Genomic DNA, 20,571 nt, shown 5'->3' with positions numbered 1-20,571 from the left:
AAAAAAAAACATAAATTACAAATTTTAAAAGTTTATGAAAAAAAACAGCAGTCATTTCTTAGCAAAAGGATTTGCAGAGAAATGTGTCTTTGGGGTTTGTGGATATGCATAGTTTTCTAGCATGAAAGCTGAATATGTTATTCTTTATTTTCTTTTTTTTTCCTGTTTAAAATTTAGTAGATCTAAAGGAAACAGAGTCCTTTAAGGGTACCTGTAATAAAGTACCAAACCTGACATTCGCACGGAGGTAGCAAAAGCCTTTGGGTTGTCACTGAAAATAGAAAAGGTGAACGTTGACAAGATTTCAGATTTTTTTTTTTTTTTTATTCTGGGGAATGAGGGAAACTGAAGTTAAAAATAAAGCCCTCGTATGGTCAACATGTTGGAGGAAATTCAAAGCCTCTCATAAAATAAACATATTTTAAGAAGTGTTTTGAATTTCACTGTGTAATTTCTGGCCAACAGAAATTACAGTTGTATCTTTGGAGGGACGTTGTGTCAGATCAGTGGTCATTATGTGAAAAATATAAACTGCAACCTGGATGCCTTTAACCCATTCAGCTGTTGAAACCTGGACTCCAAGGGGGACAGCTCTGCTACTGGAAAACTTTGCGCCACGGCGGTGCAATTCTAAAATATTTGGGTTTGATGTTTGGGAGATATGTGAAATATTCCTTGGGAGCAAAAAGCAAGTACAAAGCTTCGCGCGCTTTGGCAAAGGGATTCCATCAGCGCTTATTAAAAAATACAACAGTTTATGTCCCGAAAAATAAAGGAAATTATCCAAAGCATGTGAATAAGCTGAAATATCCCAGCCTGGAGCATGCTGCAAGTTGTTCCTGGGTTATATTTAGCTGTAACCCTTGGAGTCTGGAAGTCTGAGGGGAATATCTGCTGTGCCAGGTGAGGGTGGTGTGCGTGTCTGCAACACACCCTGGTGTAGCCAACGTGCCCCTTGTTTTCCAGCAGCATTATTAAGCAAAGCCGTCCATACTTCACCATGTTGTTACATGTGTCTGTCTGCTGATTATAAAATGTGTTAAACAGTATTTAAAAAACAAAAAAATGCAGAGCTGCGCTTTGATTTATTCAGCGAACAAAACATATGCTCGCTGTTCTGTTCTATGTAATTCATATGATCAATAAAATTTTCTTTAAAAAGAGCAACTTTGGCATTTAGAAGGATTATGCTGCTGAAGAAAAAAAAAAAAATGTTTCCCTCTTGCTGCATGCAGGCAACCTCAAGGCTCTTGCACGGAAATAATTTTTTTGGCTGACTAATGTCTATTTTTGTGTATTTGTGATTTCTAATCCTCAGGATCGAGGCTGTGCATTGTGGCTGTTACCCGCTGTGTCCCAAAGCCTTGGTGTACCCAGAGATATTCCCAGGTAGCTGCTTTGTTGCCTATTCCTTCTGCTGAAACGTAATAACGTGATTCCTCCTAAAACCCAAAGTTTGGGAATAAACTTGAGTGAAAGCAATTGTTTATTTGGCAAGCCAACATGTTAGTGTTAAGGCAAATTTTATGTGTTTTAATACATTAGACGAAGTTTATATTTGCCATCTGTTCTTTTAAGATAACAAAAAAGCAAGTTTTGAAATAGCATTCTTCATTGTTAGCATACACATCCCGTAATGATAGATTTTTGTTAGAAGGTCACTGATGCTGCAATGGTTTGCAGATTTTTTTTTGATACAGAGAAGAGGGAAAAAAAAAAAAGCCAGGCCTGAAAATCACACCAAATTATTTAAACAATTTAATACTTAATAGTATGCAACTGCAGTACAGGATACACACTAATGTAGTACCAGTTCTTCGAAAAATCTCATCACTAAATGTATCACATATGCATTGTGTTACATTAGAATAATGTATTTTAATCACCCAAAGGAGATGTCTAAACAGCACAACTACACAGTCTTATTTAGCATTAAACATCCTTGTGAGCTGAGGTAACCTTATAAAATCATGCTTAAATAATGTAAAACACGAGGCGGCACAGAGCAATATGCATTTTTAATTAGTAAAGTGACTAATATCGAGTGTGTGCTTTGAGGTTTTTGTTTCATTAAAAATGTATCTGTTTTTCCTGCAGCTGAATATCTGTATTCTACACCTGAACAGCTTTTTAAAAGGCTTCAGAATTTCTGCAAGAGACCAGATATTGTAAGGAGACATCTCTATAAGGTAGTTGTTTGGAATAGTTTTAGATGATATAATGCCATATTGAAGTACAAAGGGGAAAAAAAAACCCTTAAAAAAACAACATTTAATTAACATACTAATGTTTAAAGGAAACATGCTAGGGAGGGATATTAGTCGTTACACTAACAAGGATTAATTAAACTAGATGCCAGTTGTATTAACCTAGGTCTTATGAAATACGTGCACTTAATGCATGCTACATGTTTTTTTTAATTTACTGTTTTCTGAAATGACTGTCCTTTACATTTGGACCCAAGAGGCTTATAAAAATGAACCTGGATTAATGAAACTCATTAGTTTAAAAGGAAAATAAAAGAAAGATCCTACAATTATACTAATGAGGATAAGCCTACCTTCCTATCCTAATTTAATCTTCAAAAAATGCAGGTGACAGGTATCAGGTAAGATTTCTTTGGCTTCTGGAATGATTTGAGTGATTTTCATAATTACGATTATTTTAATTCTTTGCTTTTTAAGGTGTGTGGAGCATTAAAGTTTATTGGGAGCATAATTTACTGGTATTTATCATGTCCCCTTTTTTGCAGTTATTTCTGTAGAGAAAGTCCAGGTTCAGTGGCAAACTCTCTATTCAGGTTTTGCTCAAGTGTTCAATGCTAGGCCGACTTTCATGGTTTTAAACGGTGTATTTACACTGATGGGAGTCGTGCTTTTCTTTTTTTTTTTAATTTGAATGTAGATGAAGCACTAAATTTTACATTATTCCAGTGAAGAGCTGTTACTACACGATGCTGCTTTCAGAAGAATGACTGCAGCTTTTTGCACGCTGCTTCACACATTTACAGCGGTTTTTGACTTTTACTGTCCTGGCTCTGCCGTGGGCAGGTTGGAGGTTGGATGCACATCACCCCAGCACAACAGAGGTGTTTCAGCTCATAAAAAACCCTGAATTCAGCTGAAAGTCCTTAAAGGCTTGGGGGTGCATGGAAATACTCCTCGTGTTAACCCGTGCGACACAAACACGCTTCTTGGAGCGTTCCCTCCTCCATCCAGCCCCACTGTTAATGAGCAGGTCGAGTAATCTCCTCCTTAATTTGGAGTCTCCTGCTGCCAACAGACCCAACCTCATGCCTCCACCTCCCTCCCTCCCTCTGGGGACCAGAAAGTGTTGGGTCTTGCTGTGTCTCGTCTGCCTCTCTCCCCCTTCCTGCACACACATAGCAAGAGCAGCAAGGGCTTAGCCCACGCCTTGACTTTTTTTGTGACCTAAAAATAAGCATTTACATAATGATACATCAAAGATGATGTTGTTTCTGCAGGAAACAGTTAAACCTCAAGGAAAAAAAAAAAAAAAGAAAAAAAAAGGAGAGAACCAAAAATGCAATTTAACACCCAATTTCAAGCTCATTATCTTTCATTGTCTATTAACTTGGCAATGGTTCAGAAGGTAGCTCATAATAGTTTAAAATGCTGACTGAACACTTCCAGTGTTCAGCATTACTTCTTGAGTCAATAGTATCGTAGAGTTAGGCATGGGGGCTTCAAAGGGAAAGCAGTCCTTAAATGTTTACCTTGGCATTTCCCAATGCTTCAAGCTCAGCTAATGGTTGTATTCACATGGATCTTCTCCCACATGGATCCTAGCCCCTGAACACAGAGCCAAGGCATGCAAAAAATACTGATATAAAATAGTACAGGTTGAAAATGTGTGCACAAGCCCTGTAGGCAAAATGCTGATTTGCTTGAAGTTGTTTTTATATTTTTTTAAGAATTCCTTGGGATGATTAGCAGGCAGAAGCTGAAGGTGTTTATCCTGCCCCTCATGCATGGGGTTTGCAGATCTTCTGAGTGTCAGAGCTTAACCTCTGCAACAGGTAGCAATGGAGCTGAGTGAGGGATCGTTTTAAAATGAGGAAAGCAGAGCCTAATCCAGCACCTGTGAGCAGCAGAGGAAATATCCCTGTTGTCTTTAATAAGCTTTGGATCAGCTCAGAGAATGCTGTTAGAGTTGTCCTTTTGTGCCTACACCCACGTACACCTAGTCTTCCTTCGCTGTGGACCATCCACAAAACCTCCTGGGAAATGCTAGCTCAGAGCTGTGCTGTTAAGGTCATTGCATCTGGAGTGATGCTGCTTTGGAAGGAACTGAACATAGTGAAATTCTGAAGGCTACGCAGCACTTGCACAGTATTTTCACTTTTTTTCAGATCACCATAATATTATCTCTGCTTTAGTGGGTTATAAAAGAGATCCCAGCACAAGAGTCAGTGTTAACCAGCTCCTTGTCTTTCAGAAACCATCCTGCCATACTCTCTGCATTGAGTTTTTCAAATACCTGTGACATTTTGGAAGTAGAAATGCTTAAAAAGCAAATAGTGCTTTTCTATGCTGGTTGGGGATTCTGCTCCACAAGTTGGGAAGTAATCACCTTGGCTTATCCTTTTACATATTGTTGGGATTTTATTACTCAGGATATCTATAATAATTAGACAGTGGCTAATTAAACAGGCAGTTTATTCCTTCAGATGTCCTCAATGCTTGTGCTAACAAAATTAGTGGCAGAAAGGAGATAAATGGCAGCAGGGCAGTGGGTTTGGGGGCTGGACATAGGGAACATCCCTGTGAAAATGCACAGACCAAGGCATTAAACTGTAGTAGCTTAACTCCACAGAGCAGATTCCTGCTGGCAGACTTTTAAAAATGTCCATAATGTAAGCACCTATGAAAACCTTTCCAGATGATGTATTGCTCACCCTGAGTATTCACACAGCACTCAGGGCTGCCTCATCTGTGCTTCAGCCTTGCCTTCTGCCAGTTATTAGCAGAAGGCTGAGATGAGAGGGAAGAAAATCTCATTTGTTATCAATTATTTGTTCTGTTCCAGTTTCATGGAATCAAACTCTAGTTCTGGGTGGTTTTGGTTGCCAAGGTAAGCAGAGGACTGAAGCAAGTAACAACAACAGGGCATTGGTCAGGGCACACCACAGGACCTGTTAGTGTGCCCTATGTAGTAGATTTGAAGTTAGAATAAATAAAATAAAATAGGTCAAAACATTTGTTTCTGCATTATTTTCTTAAAGTTTACCTTTTAGTTTCCTCACTTGAGTTTCTTAATTTAAAACAGCATGTATAAAGAGTATACAGTGGAAAGGGACAAGAAGAGTTGCCAAAAGCCAGGCATGGAAGGAGCTGACAACTTTAAATAATCTCTCCCAGCCCTCCCAGCTGAATGAGTGCTGGTTGACATGCTGTCAGCTTCAGTTCCTACAGAAAAATCCTACTCTCACTCATGCTTGTTTAATGGAGAAAAGAATTTGGCCCACTTTCTGACATTCATCTTCTCATTTCCATCACACTACAGAAGCTCACCTGCCTATGAAAAGACACATGGCGTGATTTTTTTTCTTTCTGACACCACTGTAGAAGGAAGTCTGCTGAATTCAAAGGGATTAAACTGCTGTAAAATCAAATTAAGATCCCAGTTAGACCATAGACATCTGAATTGTTTCCAGTCTCAGGATTTGGCTGTATAGGGCAGTTCTAACAAAACTTTTTTTTTTCTTGTTTTTCTTTCCTTTTCTTTTTTCTCTGATTTCAGATAAAGCAGTATCTTGGGTTTTTCAGGGAAATGTGTAGAAGGGGAAAGCTGCTATTGGTCCAGCTTTCATGTTTAGGCAAAGCTAGGGAAGCAGCAGGAGGCACTCTCAGTGCAATATGCAGGGCATTGGGCACGTGAGGATGCAGGGGAGCCTGATGCCAGATGTCCCATCAGCCACTCAGCCCTGTTGTTCACAGTTCCTGTACAGGGCATGTGAGAGCCAGGGATGGTGCCTCTGCCTTTATCTTTACCCAATCCCCAGCAAAACTCCATTGGAAATTCATTTTTCCTGGTCTAGTGGAAAGTGTCCTTGCTCATGGCAGGGGCTTGGAATGAGATGGTCTTTAAGGGCCTTTCCAACCCAAACCATTCTATGATTTGTTTATGATGGTGTTTAAATAATTTCCTTAATTAGCTCAGGGTTTCCCCACCTTCAGTTGTGTGGAGTGTCTTCTTGTTCTGGAGTTGGTCGCCTGGAAGCAGGAGCTCCACATCCATCTTTATTGTACCATCCATTATTTTATAAACATTTGTCAAACATTTACAGTATCCCAGTCCTTTCTGTCTCTCTTTGTGAATGTTATTCCTCATTTATACTCTAATCTCTCATCATTCAAGCAATTCTGATGCTTGAGAGCTGTTTTTGTGCTGGTGTGATCATTGCTTTAGAGAATTCTGGGCCGTGCCATCAGTTTATGTGATGTGTAGTACTCTGATAATTCCCAACCTGTTCCTTATGGAGCCAATCCTACTGTTTACTTTTTAATGGTGAATGTATATTGAGCAGATGTTTGCTTACAGTGTTCTCCAGATCTTTTGTCCCGGGCTGATAAAGTTAATTCAGAGCTTTATAGGGTATGCAAATAGAGCAAGTATTTCCATCCATCCTGCTGGCTTTCTGTTCACTAGCAGAGCAGGTTTGCAGAGTTAAAAAATAAGGAATTGTATTGAATTTCTGCTTTTACCTGGCTAGCATTAGGTGCAGGTCAGAAGGAGGTTAGAAACACAAATGAGAAGCTTGTATTTGCCTCTTGAGCTGCTCAGTTTCCCGTGAACGTGATTTAAAATGGTTTCAGAGGTGGGTTAGAGCTGCTTCTCAGAGTCTGTGGGGGAAGGAACTCTGGAACTCTCTGTCCATGCTCTCCCATCTCTGTTCCAGTGCTTAGGCATGCGATCCTAAGGAAAATATGTAAATCATAAGGATTTTTTTATGTGAAAGAAAACTTCCATTACTTATTTGGAGCACAGAATCACAGACTAGTTAAGGAAGGTGCCTCTGGGGGTCACCAGGCCAGCCTCTGCTCAAAGCAGGGCCAGTTTCAAAGTAGGATCTGACTTCAAACTTGGGTTAAGTTGCTCAGGATCACATGCAGGTTAGGCTCAAGTCTTGACACTTCCCATTCCCTGTGTGTGGCTGATACAGTGAACCCCCTGTCTAGCTTAGGAGTTTGCACAGGTGGGAAGATGTGCTGGACTGTGGGACACAATTTAAGCATTTTGGGTGACCCTTAAGTCTTCAAGTAACTGTGGTAGAGGGAGGTCAGCCTGGCTAACATGGATCTTCACTGTGGAAGAAATGAGATGGCAGGAAGGGAGTTGGAGTTGTCTAATTTGGGATCCAGCTGTAGATAAATGGATATATGTGCAGATATATATGTGTGTAGGTGGCCTGCACCTGATCCCTCTGGGTTTGTCTCGCTCTTTGCTCTTTGAGGTAAAATATCCAGAAGACTCCAGCTCTCTGAAAATCACAGAATCATGGAAATATTTAGGTTGGGAAAGACCTTTAAGACCATTGAGTCCAACCATTGATCCAACATTTCCATGATCACCATGTCCCCAAATATTGGTCTGTAACTCACAGCAATTGGCTGCACTTGCAGAGTAGGAATAAAGCAGTTATGGGGGGGAACTTTCAGCATAAACACCAGGACTTGGAACTTTTCATCCTGACAGTATTAGATAGCTTCCAGGGGAGTTTTAGAGAGCAAATGAAAACTGGCAGATGAGCCACAGCCACTTCAAAACAGTAGATGGAGAAATGGGTCAAAGGAAATAGGAGGAAAAGTTGCAAAAAGCATGAAAACTTTTTTTTTTTCCAGTACAGTTTATTCAAATTACCTTGGGGAAAAAAGCAGGAAACTGTTTTCCCACTGTTACAGTCACTCAGTGCGTTCTGAGCCATCCTATGCAAGGTACTGCATAGATTTGCATTGAAAATTTGATGTTTTTTGTTTAAAGACAGCAAGAATGAGGTGAGTTTTAAAAGTGCCAATGTAAGAAACTGGAGAACAGACCAGTTTGGTCAGGGAAATACTGTTACTCTGCTGAGGTGTGTTAAATAACTCTGCCTTTGGCCTCACAGGGCACCCAGTTCATGTAAAGCAATGGTGGGGTTTGATGCTGGTCTCCAGAAGTGCTTGGAGTTTGAAAATTGAACTCCAAAAATAATTGCTGCAAACTGTTTTCCACCTTGATTCTTCCCCCTTACTCACTTGCAGAGTGAAGGAACTGGATCACAGAGTCGATCTGACCCAATACAAGTTGGCTCTGTTAATCATTCCAGTCTTGCCTGCCAAATCTCAGGTTTTGTGTGGCAAATTAATCTCTAAATCTTAATTTTGTTAAGGCAATTTTTTAAAAAGTGCAAAAAAATCTACACTAAATCAATACTGTGTGCTTGAACTTGAGCTGTCTTGAAAGAGCCATTCTGAATGGATGAAGACTCCTTATTAAATTCTAAAGGTTACCTCTGAAGTCTAATGATGGCAGAGTAGATATTAAGTGCTTCAGTTCTGATCTTAGGACACTAGAAACAAGTTGATTATTTAATGAAAAATACTGTTCTGCTACTGACATTATGCTGTTTGCTCTTTATGGGAAGATGCTGCTTTATTTGAAAATGTGAAAACTTTTCTTCTTTTGATCCCCACATATTTAGGAACTGTTGATGGAACGATGGTGGTTGAATTTTATTCCTTGAAAAAATGAATGTCCAGATCTTTGTGTGGTTATCACTCCTCAAAAAAAAAAAAAAAAGAGATTATTCCCAAGTAAAGCCCAGAGTGATGATGGTCTGGCAGAGCCAGGCCCTGCTCCTGCTGGCTCATGGTTCTGCCATGTCTGAGGGTCAGAGGGGCACATTGGTCCCTGAGGGTGTTCAGTCCTTGATGTGTCCAGAGACCACCAGAAAAGCAGAGGGAGCGAATAACCTGGGCCTCATGACCAGCTTACCTGTCTTAGAAAAAAAACAAACCCTGAATTCACCCCATTTTTAGATAACACCACATCAGTGATCTTTGACCACGTGTCTTCCACCCCTCCTGAAATCCTTGCTGCATTTTGTGTCCCAGCCTCTAACAGGGCTCCGTGTGCTTCTCTCTTGTGCTTCCTCGCAGGGCGAGACGGCCGGGTTTTCTTGGGCAGCGCTCGGCAGTAAATTCAGGTCTCTGCTCGCAGCAGAACCGAGGGAAGATTTGTGACAGATGGGGCTAAGTCACAAACTTGCAGCCTCAGGCAGAATTGTGGAAGTTTCCAGAGTGTGCCCATATTTACCTGATCAGAGAGAAAAGAAAATCTGCAGAGGAAGCCGAGCCTGGCTGCTTGTCATAGCTGACACAGAGCCATCTGCCACAAACCTGTGGCGGCTTCAGATCTCCAATCCCTGCCACCACCCCAGCTCAAATTAAATACAGATTCTTAGAGACGTTATGATGGTTACACATGTCCTCGGCATCACATGCAGGAGACTGTTCAAAAAAAATATGTGGCCTGTTGTGTAACCGCACTCATGTATCCCATATGTGGTGCCACATTGAATTTCCGGTTGAATCTGTTTTTATCCTTTGTACTGGATGACATGGTGCCTGAATTCTTTCTTTTTGCCGACACGATGGCAGCCAAGCTGCAGCTTCAAACGCTCACACTTGGCTGAGTTTCTACCTAGGTTGCCAGGTTATCATTGGAGCCTTATTGTGTCCTCAAAGGGCCACAGGGCCTGAAAGGAGGATCCGAATGCTGCCGGACTAATTGGGCAGCCATCTCCGGGTTGTTGGGAGGCAAAGGGCTGCTTGAGCACTTCTCTTTTTCTTTTTTCTTTTTTTTTTTTTTTTTATTGCAAATTAATGACTCTCTGGCAAAGGGATTTTTAAGTGAAGGTATTAATAAGGGGTCTGGCAGGTAATCCCATGATTTGTGGAGTTACATTTGCATTTAATTAATCTTAAAGAAAGCTGAAAGATAAACAGCTGTAATTCAAACTAGCATGGGAAATATGCTACGTGGTGCCATCTATCCGATAAAATGAAAGCCGAGACACTTGTTTTATTTCTCTCAAGGATGGAGAACAAACAGATAACAATCAAAATACTTCCAATAAAAACCAGTAGTTTAAATGTAATGGCAGTTCATCAAGAATCTTTGCATCCAGTTGCAAATACAGTCTTTTAAAGATAAATCACTTATGATTCCAGCAGTCAAGCCGCAATATTTGTTGATGTAAAATGTTTTGAAGATGTAGATTGTACAATAAATTTTTAATAAAGTGCCCACTGCAATTTTTAATTAGCATATCTCATTCATGTATAAGTGTGTACATCTATCTGTATGTTTATCACCATGCATATCCTTGTGTCAGAGTCAATGAATGCAATTGTGTCTTTATCTGATGAAGTAGAATTTGGTTTGCAAGCGATAATAAAACCTTATGGCAATTCCAAGATTTTCATCTCTGCTCTGGGAAGAAGCAGGAAGAGGACTCTGGGTAAGGTGTCATGATGTGAAGCCTGGTAAGGCTTGTCTTTGCAGACAGGTGTGGTCTCAGCTTCCCTTGGATCAGGCAGAGCAGCTCCTCTCCCTGAAAGGGGTGAAAGGTACAGGCTGATCCCCCTCCCCACGAGTGTCTTCGTGACTTTTGACACCATCGGGAAGCTGAAATGTCATTTTTCAGAGAGAGAGAGAGAGAGAGAGAGCATGTGTTACTTCTTGTTAAAATTACCCATAAAGCAATCAAAAAACAACCCAGGCAGACCCAATGGAAAGTGTTTGGTTATTCTGCTAGCACTGCAGAGTTGTAATTTTGCAGTTATCCTCTTTCAGTAGGTGGGTTCCTCCTCCTTTCTGCTCAGCCAAAGCCCAGCTTGGCTTTAGGCACAGCTTGTGGTTGGGTGGACGTGGTCTTCCCAAGAGCATAGGCCTGGTGGTCATCCTTGGAAGACCCAAGGAACAGGACTGCCTTGCACTCCTACCAGAGTGGATCATAGATGTTCACCAATATCATCACACCTTGCACCAGCCAAGTGGAATATTTGTTGGCTTTACTGCTGGGGAAACTGAGGCATGGTGCAGTTGTAGCAAACTGCTTCAAGTATCACAGTGAGTCATTCTCCAAACCAATAAAAGGGAAAGAGGAGATGCTGTAATGCTGCACTCGGGCTTGTGGTGAGCAGACTCGAAACATCAAAGCTGTGTGGTTTGCACTCAAAGGCTCCTGCTGTCCTCTGGGCACACCCTCATCAGCCCCACCACCAGAGGAGGTCTCACCCAGCTCCTTGGTGAGGTGCAGCTCTGCCCTGCTGAACCTACTGACAGTGATTCTTCAACCATGCCCAGCTCTGTCTGCTGAGCAAGGCTTCGTCTTGGTGGAAAATTTTTCCCTTTTTATGAACTCTTGCAAGTAATGTTTTATAATAGAAACTCTGTGAGGAGTTTAATTGCAGGGTAATAAATAGCAATGCTGTGTTATCTCCTGATATTTCTTTACATTCTTAGCAAAGATGCACAGCTGCTGTGGAGCAAGGATCCCTGGAAGTGTTCGAGGCTGAATTGGACAGGGCTTGGAGCAGCTTGGTCTGGTGGAAGGTGTCTGTTCTCATGGTGGGGGATTGGAAATAGATGTTTAACCTTAAAGATGAGCTTAAAGGTCCCCTCCAACCCAAACCATTCTGATTCTGTGTCCTTAACACATCACAGGATGTGTCAGGGAACCACCCTGGCCTGTTAGAGTGGAGGGTGTAGAGTGGACTCTACAGGAGTGATGTAGGACTGACAGGTGGCCAGAGGTGATACTTGCAGGGCTTCCAGGTAGTCAGAGGTGATGTTTTCCCCCCAGAGTGTCCCTTCAGCACTGCAGACTGCAACAATCTGCGGAGTTTTGCCTCTCAGTTTCAGCAGGGGAAACGAGAGTGTCACCCCGTGCTGCTTCATTTCAGTCCCTCGCTTCAGAAGGTCAGAGGGACAAATTGGGATCTCGGTCCCGTTGTTCCTACACACATGAGTAAGCAGCGAATGCAGACACCTAATCCTGTGAGTAGAGCAAGAGAATTGAACCTTGACTTACTTTCATGTTTATTGATGTTTCACCTGCATTGACACAGTGGCGCCAAGGCTTTGAGACAGGTTTCAGTGCAGAGTCAGAGCTGGGTTTCCCCGACTCTGTGCCAGTCTCACCCTGACCAGACAGCTCCTCCTGCATCAGTAACAGGCCAGGCACCTAATCCTGCAATCCTTTTGTCCTAGCATTTGAGATCACAGGAAACACAGGTTTATGCCACATGAGAATTGTCTTTTCCCTTATAATAGAAAGGAAAATCCTAAAACAATTAGGAAATTCTGTAGCAAAGCGTTTCCAGCATTCCTAGCCCCACTCTGGTGCTGCAGGCACAGCAAGGAGCTGTGGCACCGACCAGCTTCCATCCCTGTTTGCAGCACTGAGACCTCTGCCTCAGCTCAAAGCTGTTCTGAATTAGGTGGTTAGATTTTTCTAATTGCGTTTTTAAAGACCGAGCCAGCAGTTCATTAGAAATCACGGAGCAAATTCTGCTTCTCTATTACACCAATATAAATCTTGAATGAATTTATATCAGGATAACTGGGAGGGTAGAATGTACCTCCCATCTTGTTCCTCAGATTATTAAAAGTTAAAGGGCCTTGAAAATTAAATTCACCTTTCCCTGTTCAAGCTGTTTACTCTGTTTTTTATTCCAGAAAGGACAGTTGAAAATAATTAACCAACCTCCCTTCTGCTTATAGGCACTTTTGAGTTGGGTTCTCATGTACTCGCCCAAGACTAGTTTGTGTGGAAAAGACCAGAGGGCATTTTCTTTCAAACAAATTGTTTTCATGGGAATAATTTCCCAGAGAATTATATTAAAACCTTTCTGTGAATCCTTGATTTTTGAAAAAAAAAAAAAATTCCTCTATCCCTCTTATATATCCTTGATTTGGAGGACTTGGCAGTGTATTTGCAGATATAAATGAGCACCTTAATGAAAGTCCTTCAGGATTTTACCTTCTAACAGGCTAACCTTATTTAACCGAAATACTTCTTAGCGAGGAGAGGAAAACCTTGCAGGAAAATTTTGGCTCTGAGTTTCCAACCCTTGCAAGTAAGGTTTTATAATAGAAACGCTGATAGAACTTTAATTACAGGGCAATAAATAGCATCGCTGCCCAATCTTCTGATATTTCTTTGGATTCTGAGCGGAGGTTCGCAGCTGTTGCTGGAAGCTGATGATCGGGGGCTCTCGGGGCTGGGAGTTGTTCCCCCCACCCCGCGGAAGCAGCGGCGGCAGCAGCGAGCGCGGAGCGGGAGGGACGCGGCCGGGGCAATCGGCGGGAAACAGGGGAGGGCAATGGGGACAATCGGGACCCTGGCACCGAATATCCCACCCGCGGAAAAGGTTTTCCCGTCCCGCTGAATGGCCGAGAGGATGGAGGTGCGGGCAAGCCAGGTTAAACGAGGCCAGTGGCGGTAAAATAAATGAATAATAAGAATAACGAGAATTACAATAACGCGAGGGGCTTTAGCCGGGGCCGATCGCTGTCGGGGCAGCCCCGCGGTGCCCTCCGCGCATCCCGGCGCATCCCGGCGCTGCGGGCGGAGCGGAGCGCGGCTTCCCCGGGAAGCGGGGGCCGGACACGCCGCCCGCCACTCTTATCATCGACATTATCGATTATAAAAATATTCTTCTGAAAATCCGATTCTTCCGTAACATTGGTCTATAGAGGCAGCACGGAGAAAGGCTCCCCCTCCCCTGCCCGCCGCGGCTTTTCCGCGGGTGCGGAGCGGCCGCCCGCGATGCGCAGCCTTGCCCCAGCCCTGCGCGCCTCCGGCCGCCCGTCTCCGGCTCTCCTGCGGTTCCTCCAGTAAAAACACAACCCCCAAAAAACACCAAGAGAACAAAAAAATACCCCCGAGCCCCCGAAAGAAATCCCGGGCAAGGAGCGCGGCGCTGGGGAGGGATGGGAGGGATGCGTGCGAGGGGCTTAACCCTTGGAGCTTTGAAGGCAAAACAAGGAAATACGTTGGAAAGGCATGTCTGTAAACAATGATAATTAGCCTTTTCAAAAATCATAACACTGATTAAAATCTCGGATTCATTATTTATTCATCACAGAACCTCTTTGCAGACCTGGGAATAGTGATTAAAACCTAAGTGCTTCTCAATTTTGCACAGCTCAAGAGGAGCCTAAAAAGGGGTTAAAATGGAAAGGAAAGAGGAAACCAAGCAAACAGAATTCTTCTTTTAAGAACCAATACTTTCTTCTTCCCTTCCTGGCAGGAATACTCTTATTCCCCCAAATTTTGGTATTATGAAAATGTTTCTCATACTAAGTACAAGTGTTAGACTGAATCCAGTTGGTACTAAAATTGCAAACACACTTTCACTCCTAGAAAAGCCAACAGAAAGGAACTTCTTTTAACTCCATAATAGCAGGTTACAGAGTAAATGAACAACTGATGGTCAACTGGCCAATTATGGTATAAATATCCGTTGTTTACAGCGAGGTGTTAAATGAGCCTTTCGAGCACAAAGGATCAGACTGTCTAAGCTACAATTTGTGCTTCATCCCATTATGTCTCCCCGAAAAAGGCCCGTGCCGTTGTAGGTAATGTGCACACAGAACATATTTCTCTCTGTTGATTTTAGTTTGCTTTAATTCAATACACACTCTTGTTTACTTTTTAAAATTTAAATAAATGTCAGCATTGTATAATTTCTATGTTAACAAAGCAGTGAGCAAAATCCCTTGTATGTTTATAAAATATTATTGTTTAATTCACATAGTTTAGGAATTCCAAATGTTGAGAATAGGAAGGAGGCCAAATACCATCTGTTTATAACTATGATGCATCATCATATGTGTACTTTAAAAAAGAAGAAGGAAAAAAAAAAAAAAAAAGCTTGGTCAATCATGCCACTGTTCTATCTGTTAGGAATATAGTGAGGATTTAAAATCTCTCTGTGCCATCCACAGGAAATTTTAGGGCTGTTTATTTCTGAGCAGGGATGTTACAGGAGTTGCTCAGGTCTGTGTTCCTGTCAGAAGAGCTGCAGGAAACACTCACGTGCCCCAACCACTGCAGGCATGAATTCAATCACTTTCTCCCAACCCCACTTCTAGAGACCGAGAAGCAAAACCTGAGAGATTTATTTAAACTCCTTTATAGATTCTGGGGGGAGAGGGGAGGTGTGGGTGCATCTGGGGCTTCCTTTCCAAGCGCTTCATACGTTTGTGTGCCCGTGTTTTTAAGGACAGAAGGAAAGCGTGAGGATTTTGTAGCCTGTCTTGCAAAACACAGGCTATAGACTATCATTCAGCTGATTCTGCAAATAGCTTAAAAAAAAAACAAAACAAAACAACAACCCTCTGTCAAATGTTAGTAGTTTTAGGTCCAAGTTAAAATAGGTCCTCGTTAAAAATAATACATTCCATACTACGGAGTGGTACGTAACGTGCATTTTAAAGAGAAGGTAGTCTGCAGGCTTAAAAACAAAGAGAGTGTCTCCAAGTTAAGTAGATAAGAAGATTTTTTTTTCCAAACCCAAGTTAATTAGCTGGTACGTCAAGCCTCATAGATGTCTTCCTACCTTTCAAGGGCTGAAGAATCCCCAGTAAATGTACTTAAACTTCCTAGCGAGGGCCAGTGAGATGAATGCCGAGATTAGGGCGAGTATTACCGTGCCTTCTCAGTGCATCCCAGCTGCAGTTCATCCTACTATTGATAATGATGCTTGGAGTTACTGAGGTGGTTTCTGAAACTCACATATGGGGTCCTTTCCCCAAGGATGAGGAATAATAGCGGCACTCAGGTGGTACGGGGAGGGCAAGCACAGATTTGCAGTTGTCTTTGCCTGGTGCGTGGCGACTTTTCAGTCATGCTGATTTAATAAAGGGAGAGGTACCTTCAGGACAAGGGCTGTAATTCTCTGGTGCAGTGTTTGATTTGTGTTAACAAACAGGAGGGGGAAAAAAAAAAAGCGCAGGTGAAAGGAAAAAATGTCTGGGCTTGCTGGAAGGCAGCCCTGGCAAGAACGCTGGTGCAGTATAAAAGGTTTTGTGGCCAAACTCTCAGCAATTTCTGTAATACCACAATTTAGCATACTGTACACTGCACTGAAATGCCTGGGACTTTGTTTTTGAACTTCTTCCTTTCTACTGTTACACTTAACTTGCAGCATCTTGAATTACTTAGCTACACCCAGATAGAAAGTTACCGTTCCTTTAGCTCTGCACACTGTGCTGGGCTCTTAGTGCTAAAAACTGTCCATCAGAATGGAAAAGCTTTCCAGCCCTTTCCTCTATATTTCCCAGCTTTTAGCATAACCTTCTGAGATGGTTCATTATCTTAAAAGACTTTCATATTTTTAATTAAGAAAAGGAAATGCCTTACACACCTCTCTTCAGTAATCTTTTTGGAGCTGGTTCCATCAGCAGGGATAATTTGCTACCATGCCATGAGCTTAATCTGCTCACGCTGACATTACAGGAGTGAGAAACAGGACAAAAGGCACCTTCTGTCACTGTAGTTTGCAAAAATATTCATAAATGTAAAATGTATACAATCCCAGCTTGAAAAAAACCTGGTGCCAGCTCCACACAGCCAGGCATGCATTCCTGCGTATTACTTCCTATTTTCCATGGCTATGTGATCCTGGGTTTCCCAAGCTGAGATAGCAATCAAGGGGGAGGACTGTCCAATTATGATGTGCATACCTGTCTACAAGGAATTTTGTGGACCCTTCATGCTCATTTATCACTTGGTTTTCCTACTCTGGAGTAGTTCCATGAGATGCCCTGAGAGAGGCTGCTCCAAAGGTTGCTCAGTGCCTTGTTCACTGCATGCTTGGTTCTGTGCTGTTCCTCAGCACTCGGGGTCAGTGCAGAGAGATGGGCATTTGGAATCACACCCCAGCACAGGTATAAATCCTTTGTAAAGGATTTATATTTCTCCTTTGTAAAGAGCTGTGGAGAGGCTGGATGTCCAGGACATCCAGGTGGGAAGCCATCAGTCTCTGGGTCTTGCTTCTGTGTCTGAGGAACCTGTGTTGTGTCAGGACTGCAAACAAAACTGCACCAGGCATGAAGCACGTGGTAATTCAAAAGGAGAATGTGTTCTCCTGGTCAGCACACTAACTTCTGGCATCCTTTTGGGGTCTGAACACCTTGTGCTCCCCCTTAGCAGAGGTAACTGAGGGCATTGATCATCTCACAAGCTCCTGGGCATTAACATTTAACCATCCTATAATTTGGTTTTTAAGTGAAAGCAGGGAGATTAATAAACTTAATCTAGCATTCACACAGATTTGAGGACAGCTGACCTCTGTCCTCTAGAGACCCAGGCTCATTTAAGAATCTGCATCTGAGAGAGCCCCCACAGTTGTCCTGTCACAGCCAGTCCTGTCCCCCGTGGGCTGCAGAGTGTCACCCTCGCTGTCTGCAGCAGGAGCGGTGGTGACACGGAATTTGCTGTTTTTATTTATGTCCCCCTCCTCTAGAAGGGTCAGTGTTAGCAAACACAGCTCCCCCCTTCAAGATAGCATCTCTCCTGGGGATTGGAACAGCAAAAGCAAAATCTTGGTCAAAAACGAGTCAATCTTTCAGTTTGTTTGCATACAGGAGAGAAAGAAAAAAATCAGACCAAAAAAAAAAATAAAAGGAAGAAAAAGGGAAGCAGTAATGTCAGGTCTTTGTTTTGGGGGCAGAATTTTGCAACTTTTGGTATTACCTTACAAAATTCCCAAATTGGGAAAGCCTTTCGTGTTGGAGCATTCAGCCAACTGAAGCACTCCCTCAAACTGTAAAGCATTATCTGTGGATTTCTTTGCACATTCCCCGTCCTGCAATTCTTGGGGAAGAAAAAAAAAAAAAAAGTACTTGGATAGGAGTAGTTTGTCAATGCTATTAATAGATATGTTTAATGCAGAAGTGTGCAATGTGATGAACAGCCTTGGCAGGAACCATATCCAGCCTGATTGTATTGTAATACTGTTTGATGCAGCAGTGTGTTTGATCAGTTACAAGTGATGAGTATCATATCACATCAAACAATTTAATACAGTCTCATTGTATGGAATTATGGCTGCTGTCAATCAGCATGTGGCCTATTCCTTACAGATCTGTCTTTGGGAGCTGGAATACAGTGGTAGCTTCATATGCATTAATAAATAAAGTGCTGCTGAAATTCCATGCAGACCTGTTGAGGTTTTTTGTTTCTCTTTCATGGCCTCTTTATTTTTTATTTCATTTTCATGATCTTTTGTCGCTCTCTTCTTTTTGAATGCTGTGTGGAGGTGAATTCACCTGGCCAACAGGACCCAGGGTGGGGCTGGCATGCTTTGAGGAATGCTTGGAAAACATCTAGCAAGAATATTTATATATGAGAGTTGTGAATTTTGTTTTTCTGTGAATAGCAGCCTGAGTATAAATCCACTGAACTTGTTTTCAGCTGAAGCTTCACAGAGTCTCTTTTCTTGGCTTCCTCAGGGGGAGGAGAGGCTATCTATTAAAAATGCATATGTTTTGTCTTACTGCTTGGCACACCTCACTTGATAACCCCCTACTTTGGTTTGGGGATGGCACTCTTTGAACTTCAAGTCTCTTCCTTAGGACTGATATATTCAAGGTGCTGGAGGGGAAGCCTATGTCAGATGAAAGATATGTATGTAAATAACGGTGTAGAGGTGGGGTTTAAGGCATCACCCATTTTACTATCAGTTTCAGACATATGCTGCTCTGCTGCTGGCTTGCCCTGCTCCCACTCCCTAACACAGAGCATGGGTTTTAATGAAGTCATACTCTGCTGCCTACAAATATGGGGTCATGCTACACTTGTACAGGAGTGGTGATTTCAGTAATGTTGCTTATTGTGGTCAAAGAGGGCAGAAGATTGCCTTTTTTTGCATCGTGTGGCTCTGGGGTTTTGGAGCCTGCACAGACAAATTGATTGCATTGCAGTAGGGCCACACATTCAGAGGACGGAGGTGTCACGCTGGAAAGCCAAATTTCAGCAGCTGATTAATCAATGTAATGACTGTAAGTTTTCCCACCTTTTACTACTGTCTCAGCCTGCAGATCTAAATAAGACTGGTGCTTGAAAGGGAAACCTCAGAAGAAATTTTTGTAGATGCTAAAGGAAGTGGTTCTTGGCTTAATAAATGGCATGTTTCTTCTACATCAAAAATTCTCCTTGGGGGTAAAACAAGGCCTGGTGAGAGATAGGGACAGGGATGAAGATAGCTGCATTTAAGAGATATTTCTGGTTGACTTTGAAGTGGTGACTGAGTTTGAGCTCACCTCGGGTTTGGGGGGTGCAGCCTGGCTTTCCCTGGCACAGATTTCCCAGCAAAACTGCCCTGATGGATCAGTGGGAGCAGCCAGGGCTGTGGCATGGTCAGGAGGAAGCTTAGCATTATGTAACTCCAACAACCTGAACTCGGAGGCATCCATGTAAAGCAAATAAATAAAGACCCAGCTTGTTCCTTGTAACATGATCCACCTGATAATTCCTGAGCACTGCTCAGCCAGGTATTTCCTCTGCCTCCTAATCCAAGCAAGAGAGGCAAAACCCCATATGCTCTATTTTCCATATAGGAATGACTTGTCCTGTTACACAAATGATTACAGAATTTAATTATTTTTATGGATTATAAACTGGCCACAGTGATACCCTGCTCTTGCAGATGAGGGTGATCAATTCAGAGCCAAAGAGCCCCACAGTGTCTGACAGCCTGGGCCTTATGGTGCAAGGCAATGCAAAGACAGTGAGGGTAAAACAATATTTATAGGAGTCTTTATAGCAAAATTGTTTTCCTTCAGAGCTGGCTTGTTAGGTGGCTGCTAATGACACTCCAGGATCACACAGCACCTGAAGTGGAGTGTGTCCTTCCCTGGTTTATCTCATGTCTGGCATTAATTGGCCGTGGCTCCGTCTGAGACCGTGATCCAGTCAAATCCTGTAGGCCACGCAGGTCTGGGTGGTATTTAGATCAGAAAACTCATCCAAGCAAGAGGAGCATTGGTTTGCCACTAATCCACAGGAGAGCAGTACCTCCACAAGGTTATTTGTAGATTATAAGGCCAAGAAAGGACTATTTGGATCATCTGGTGTCACGTGTATAACACAAGCCATATGACTTCCCTCAATTAATTCCTGTTTGAACCAGAAAACCTCATCCTCTACTGGTCTAAAAATTGCCAGCCATGCAGAAGCCACCACAACCTTTGATATTATTAGATACGGTGTTTTCAGAGAGATTTTCTCTCCAACAAAGGGTCAAAGTGACATTTATCTCCTGTGATTATTAGATACTTGTTGCTAGGGCAAGAATGTGACTAACAGCACTGAGACCGAGGTTCCCAAATACCAATATCTTTCACCTGAGTTTTTCTTGTGGTCCTATCTCCATCAGAAATCCTTCATTTTGCCTTTTTTTTTTTTTTTTTTTTGTGGTTTCTATTGCAAAGGGCAGTTCCTTGTCAGCCACCACAGTGACTTGGTGTACAGAGCAATGATCTATTGATAAA

General features: G+C 42.4%; 1 protein-coding gene across 12 annotated transcripts in view; it reads left to right on the top strand.

Annotated features, from left to right (window-relative positions):
- Window positions 1–20,571, top strand: part of GTDC1 (glycosyltransferase like domain containing 1) — a 318,453-nt gene that overhangs the window by 160,137 nt on the left and 137,745 nt on the right. For 8 of the 12 annotated variants that reach the window (XR_011680429.1, XR_011680428.1, XM_071435469.1 and 5 more), the window contains 2 exons: window positions 1,319–1,389; window positions 2,098–2,189. Coding sequence is in view for 10 of the 12 variants with exons in the window: in XM_071435469.1 (XP_071291570.1) it covers window positions 1,319–1,389; window positions 2,098–2,189 (163 nt within the window). In the remaining 2 variants the exon portion in view is untranslated. Of the gene's footprint in view, window positions 1–1,318; window positions 1,390–2,097; window positions 2,190–9,161; window positions 10,482–20,571 lie in introns of those variants that run through there. The other 4 variants (XM_071435476.1, XM_071435474.1, XM_071435468.1 and 1 more) reach the window with 2 other exon arrangements.

Source organism: Agelaius tricolor, unplaced genomic scaffold (assembly GCF_023055355.1).
Source record: "Agelaius tricolor isolate 1412-34295 unplaced genomic scaffold, bAgeTri1.0.p SCAF_10, whole genome shotgun sequence".
In the NCBI taxonomy this organism is placed as follows: Eukaryota; Metazoa; Chordata; class Aves; order Passeriformes; family Icteridae; genus Agelaius; species Agelaius tricolor.
The sequence above is the reverse complement of the archived record's forward strand: the minus strand, read 5'-3'. Positions and strand labels throughout refer to the sequence as shown.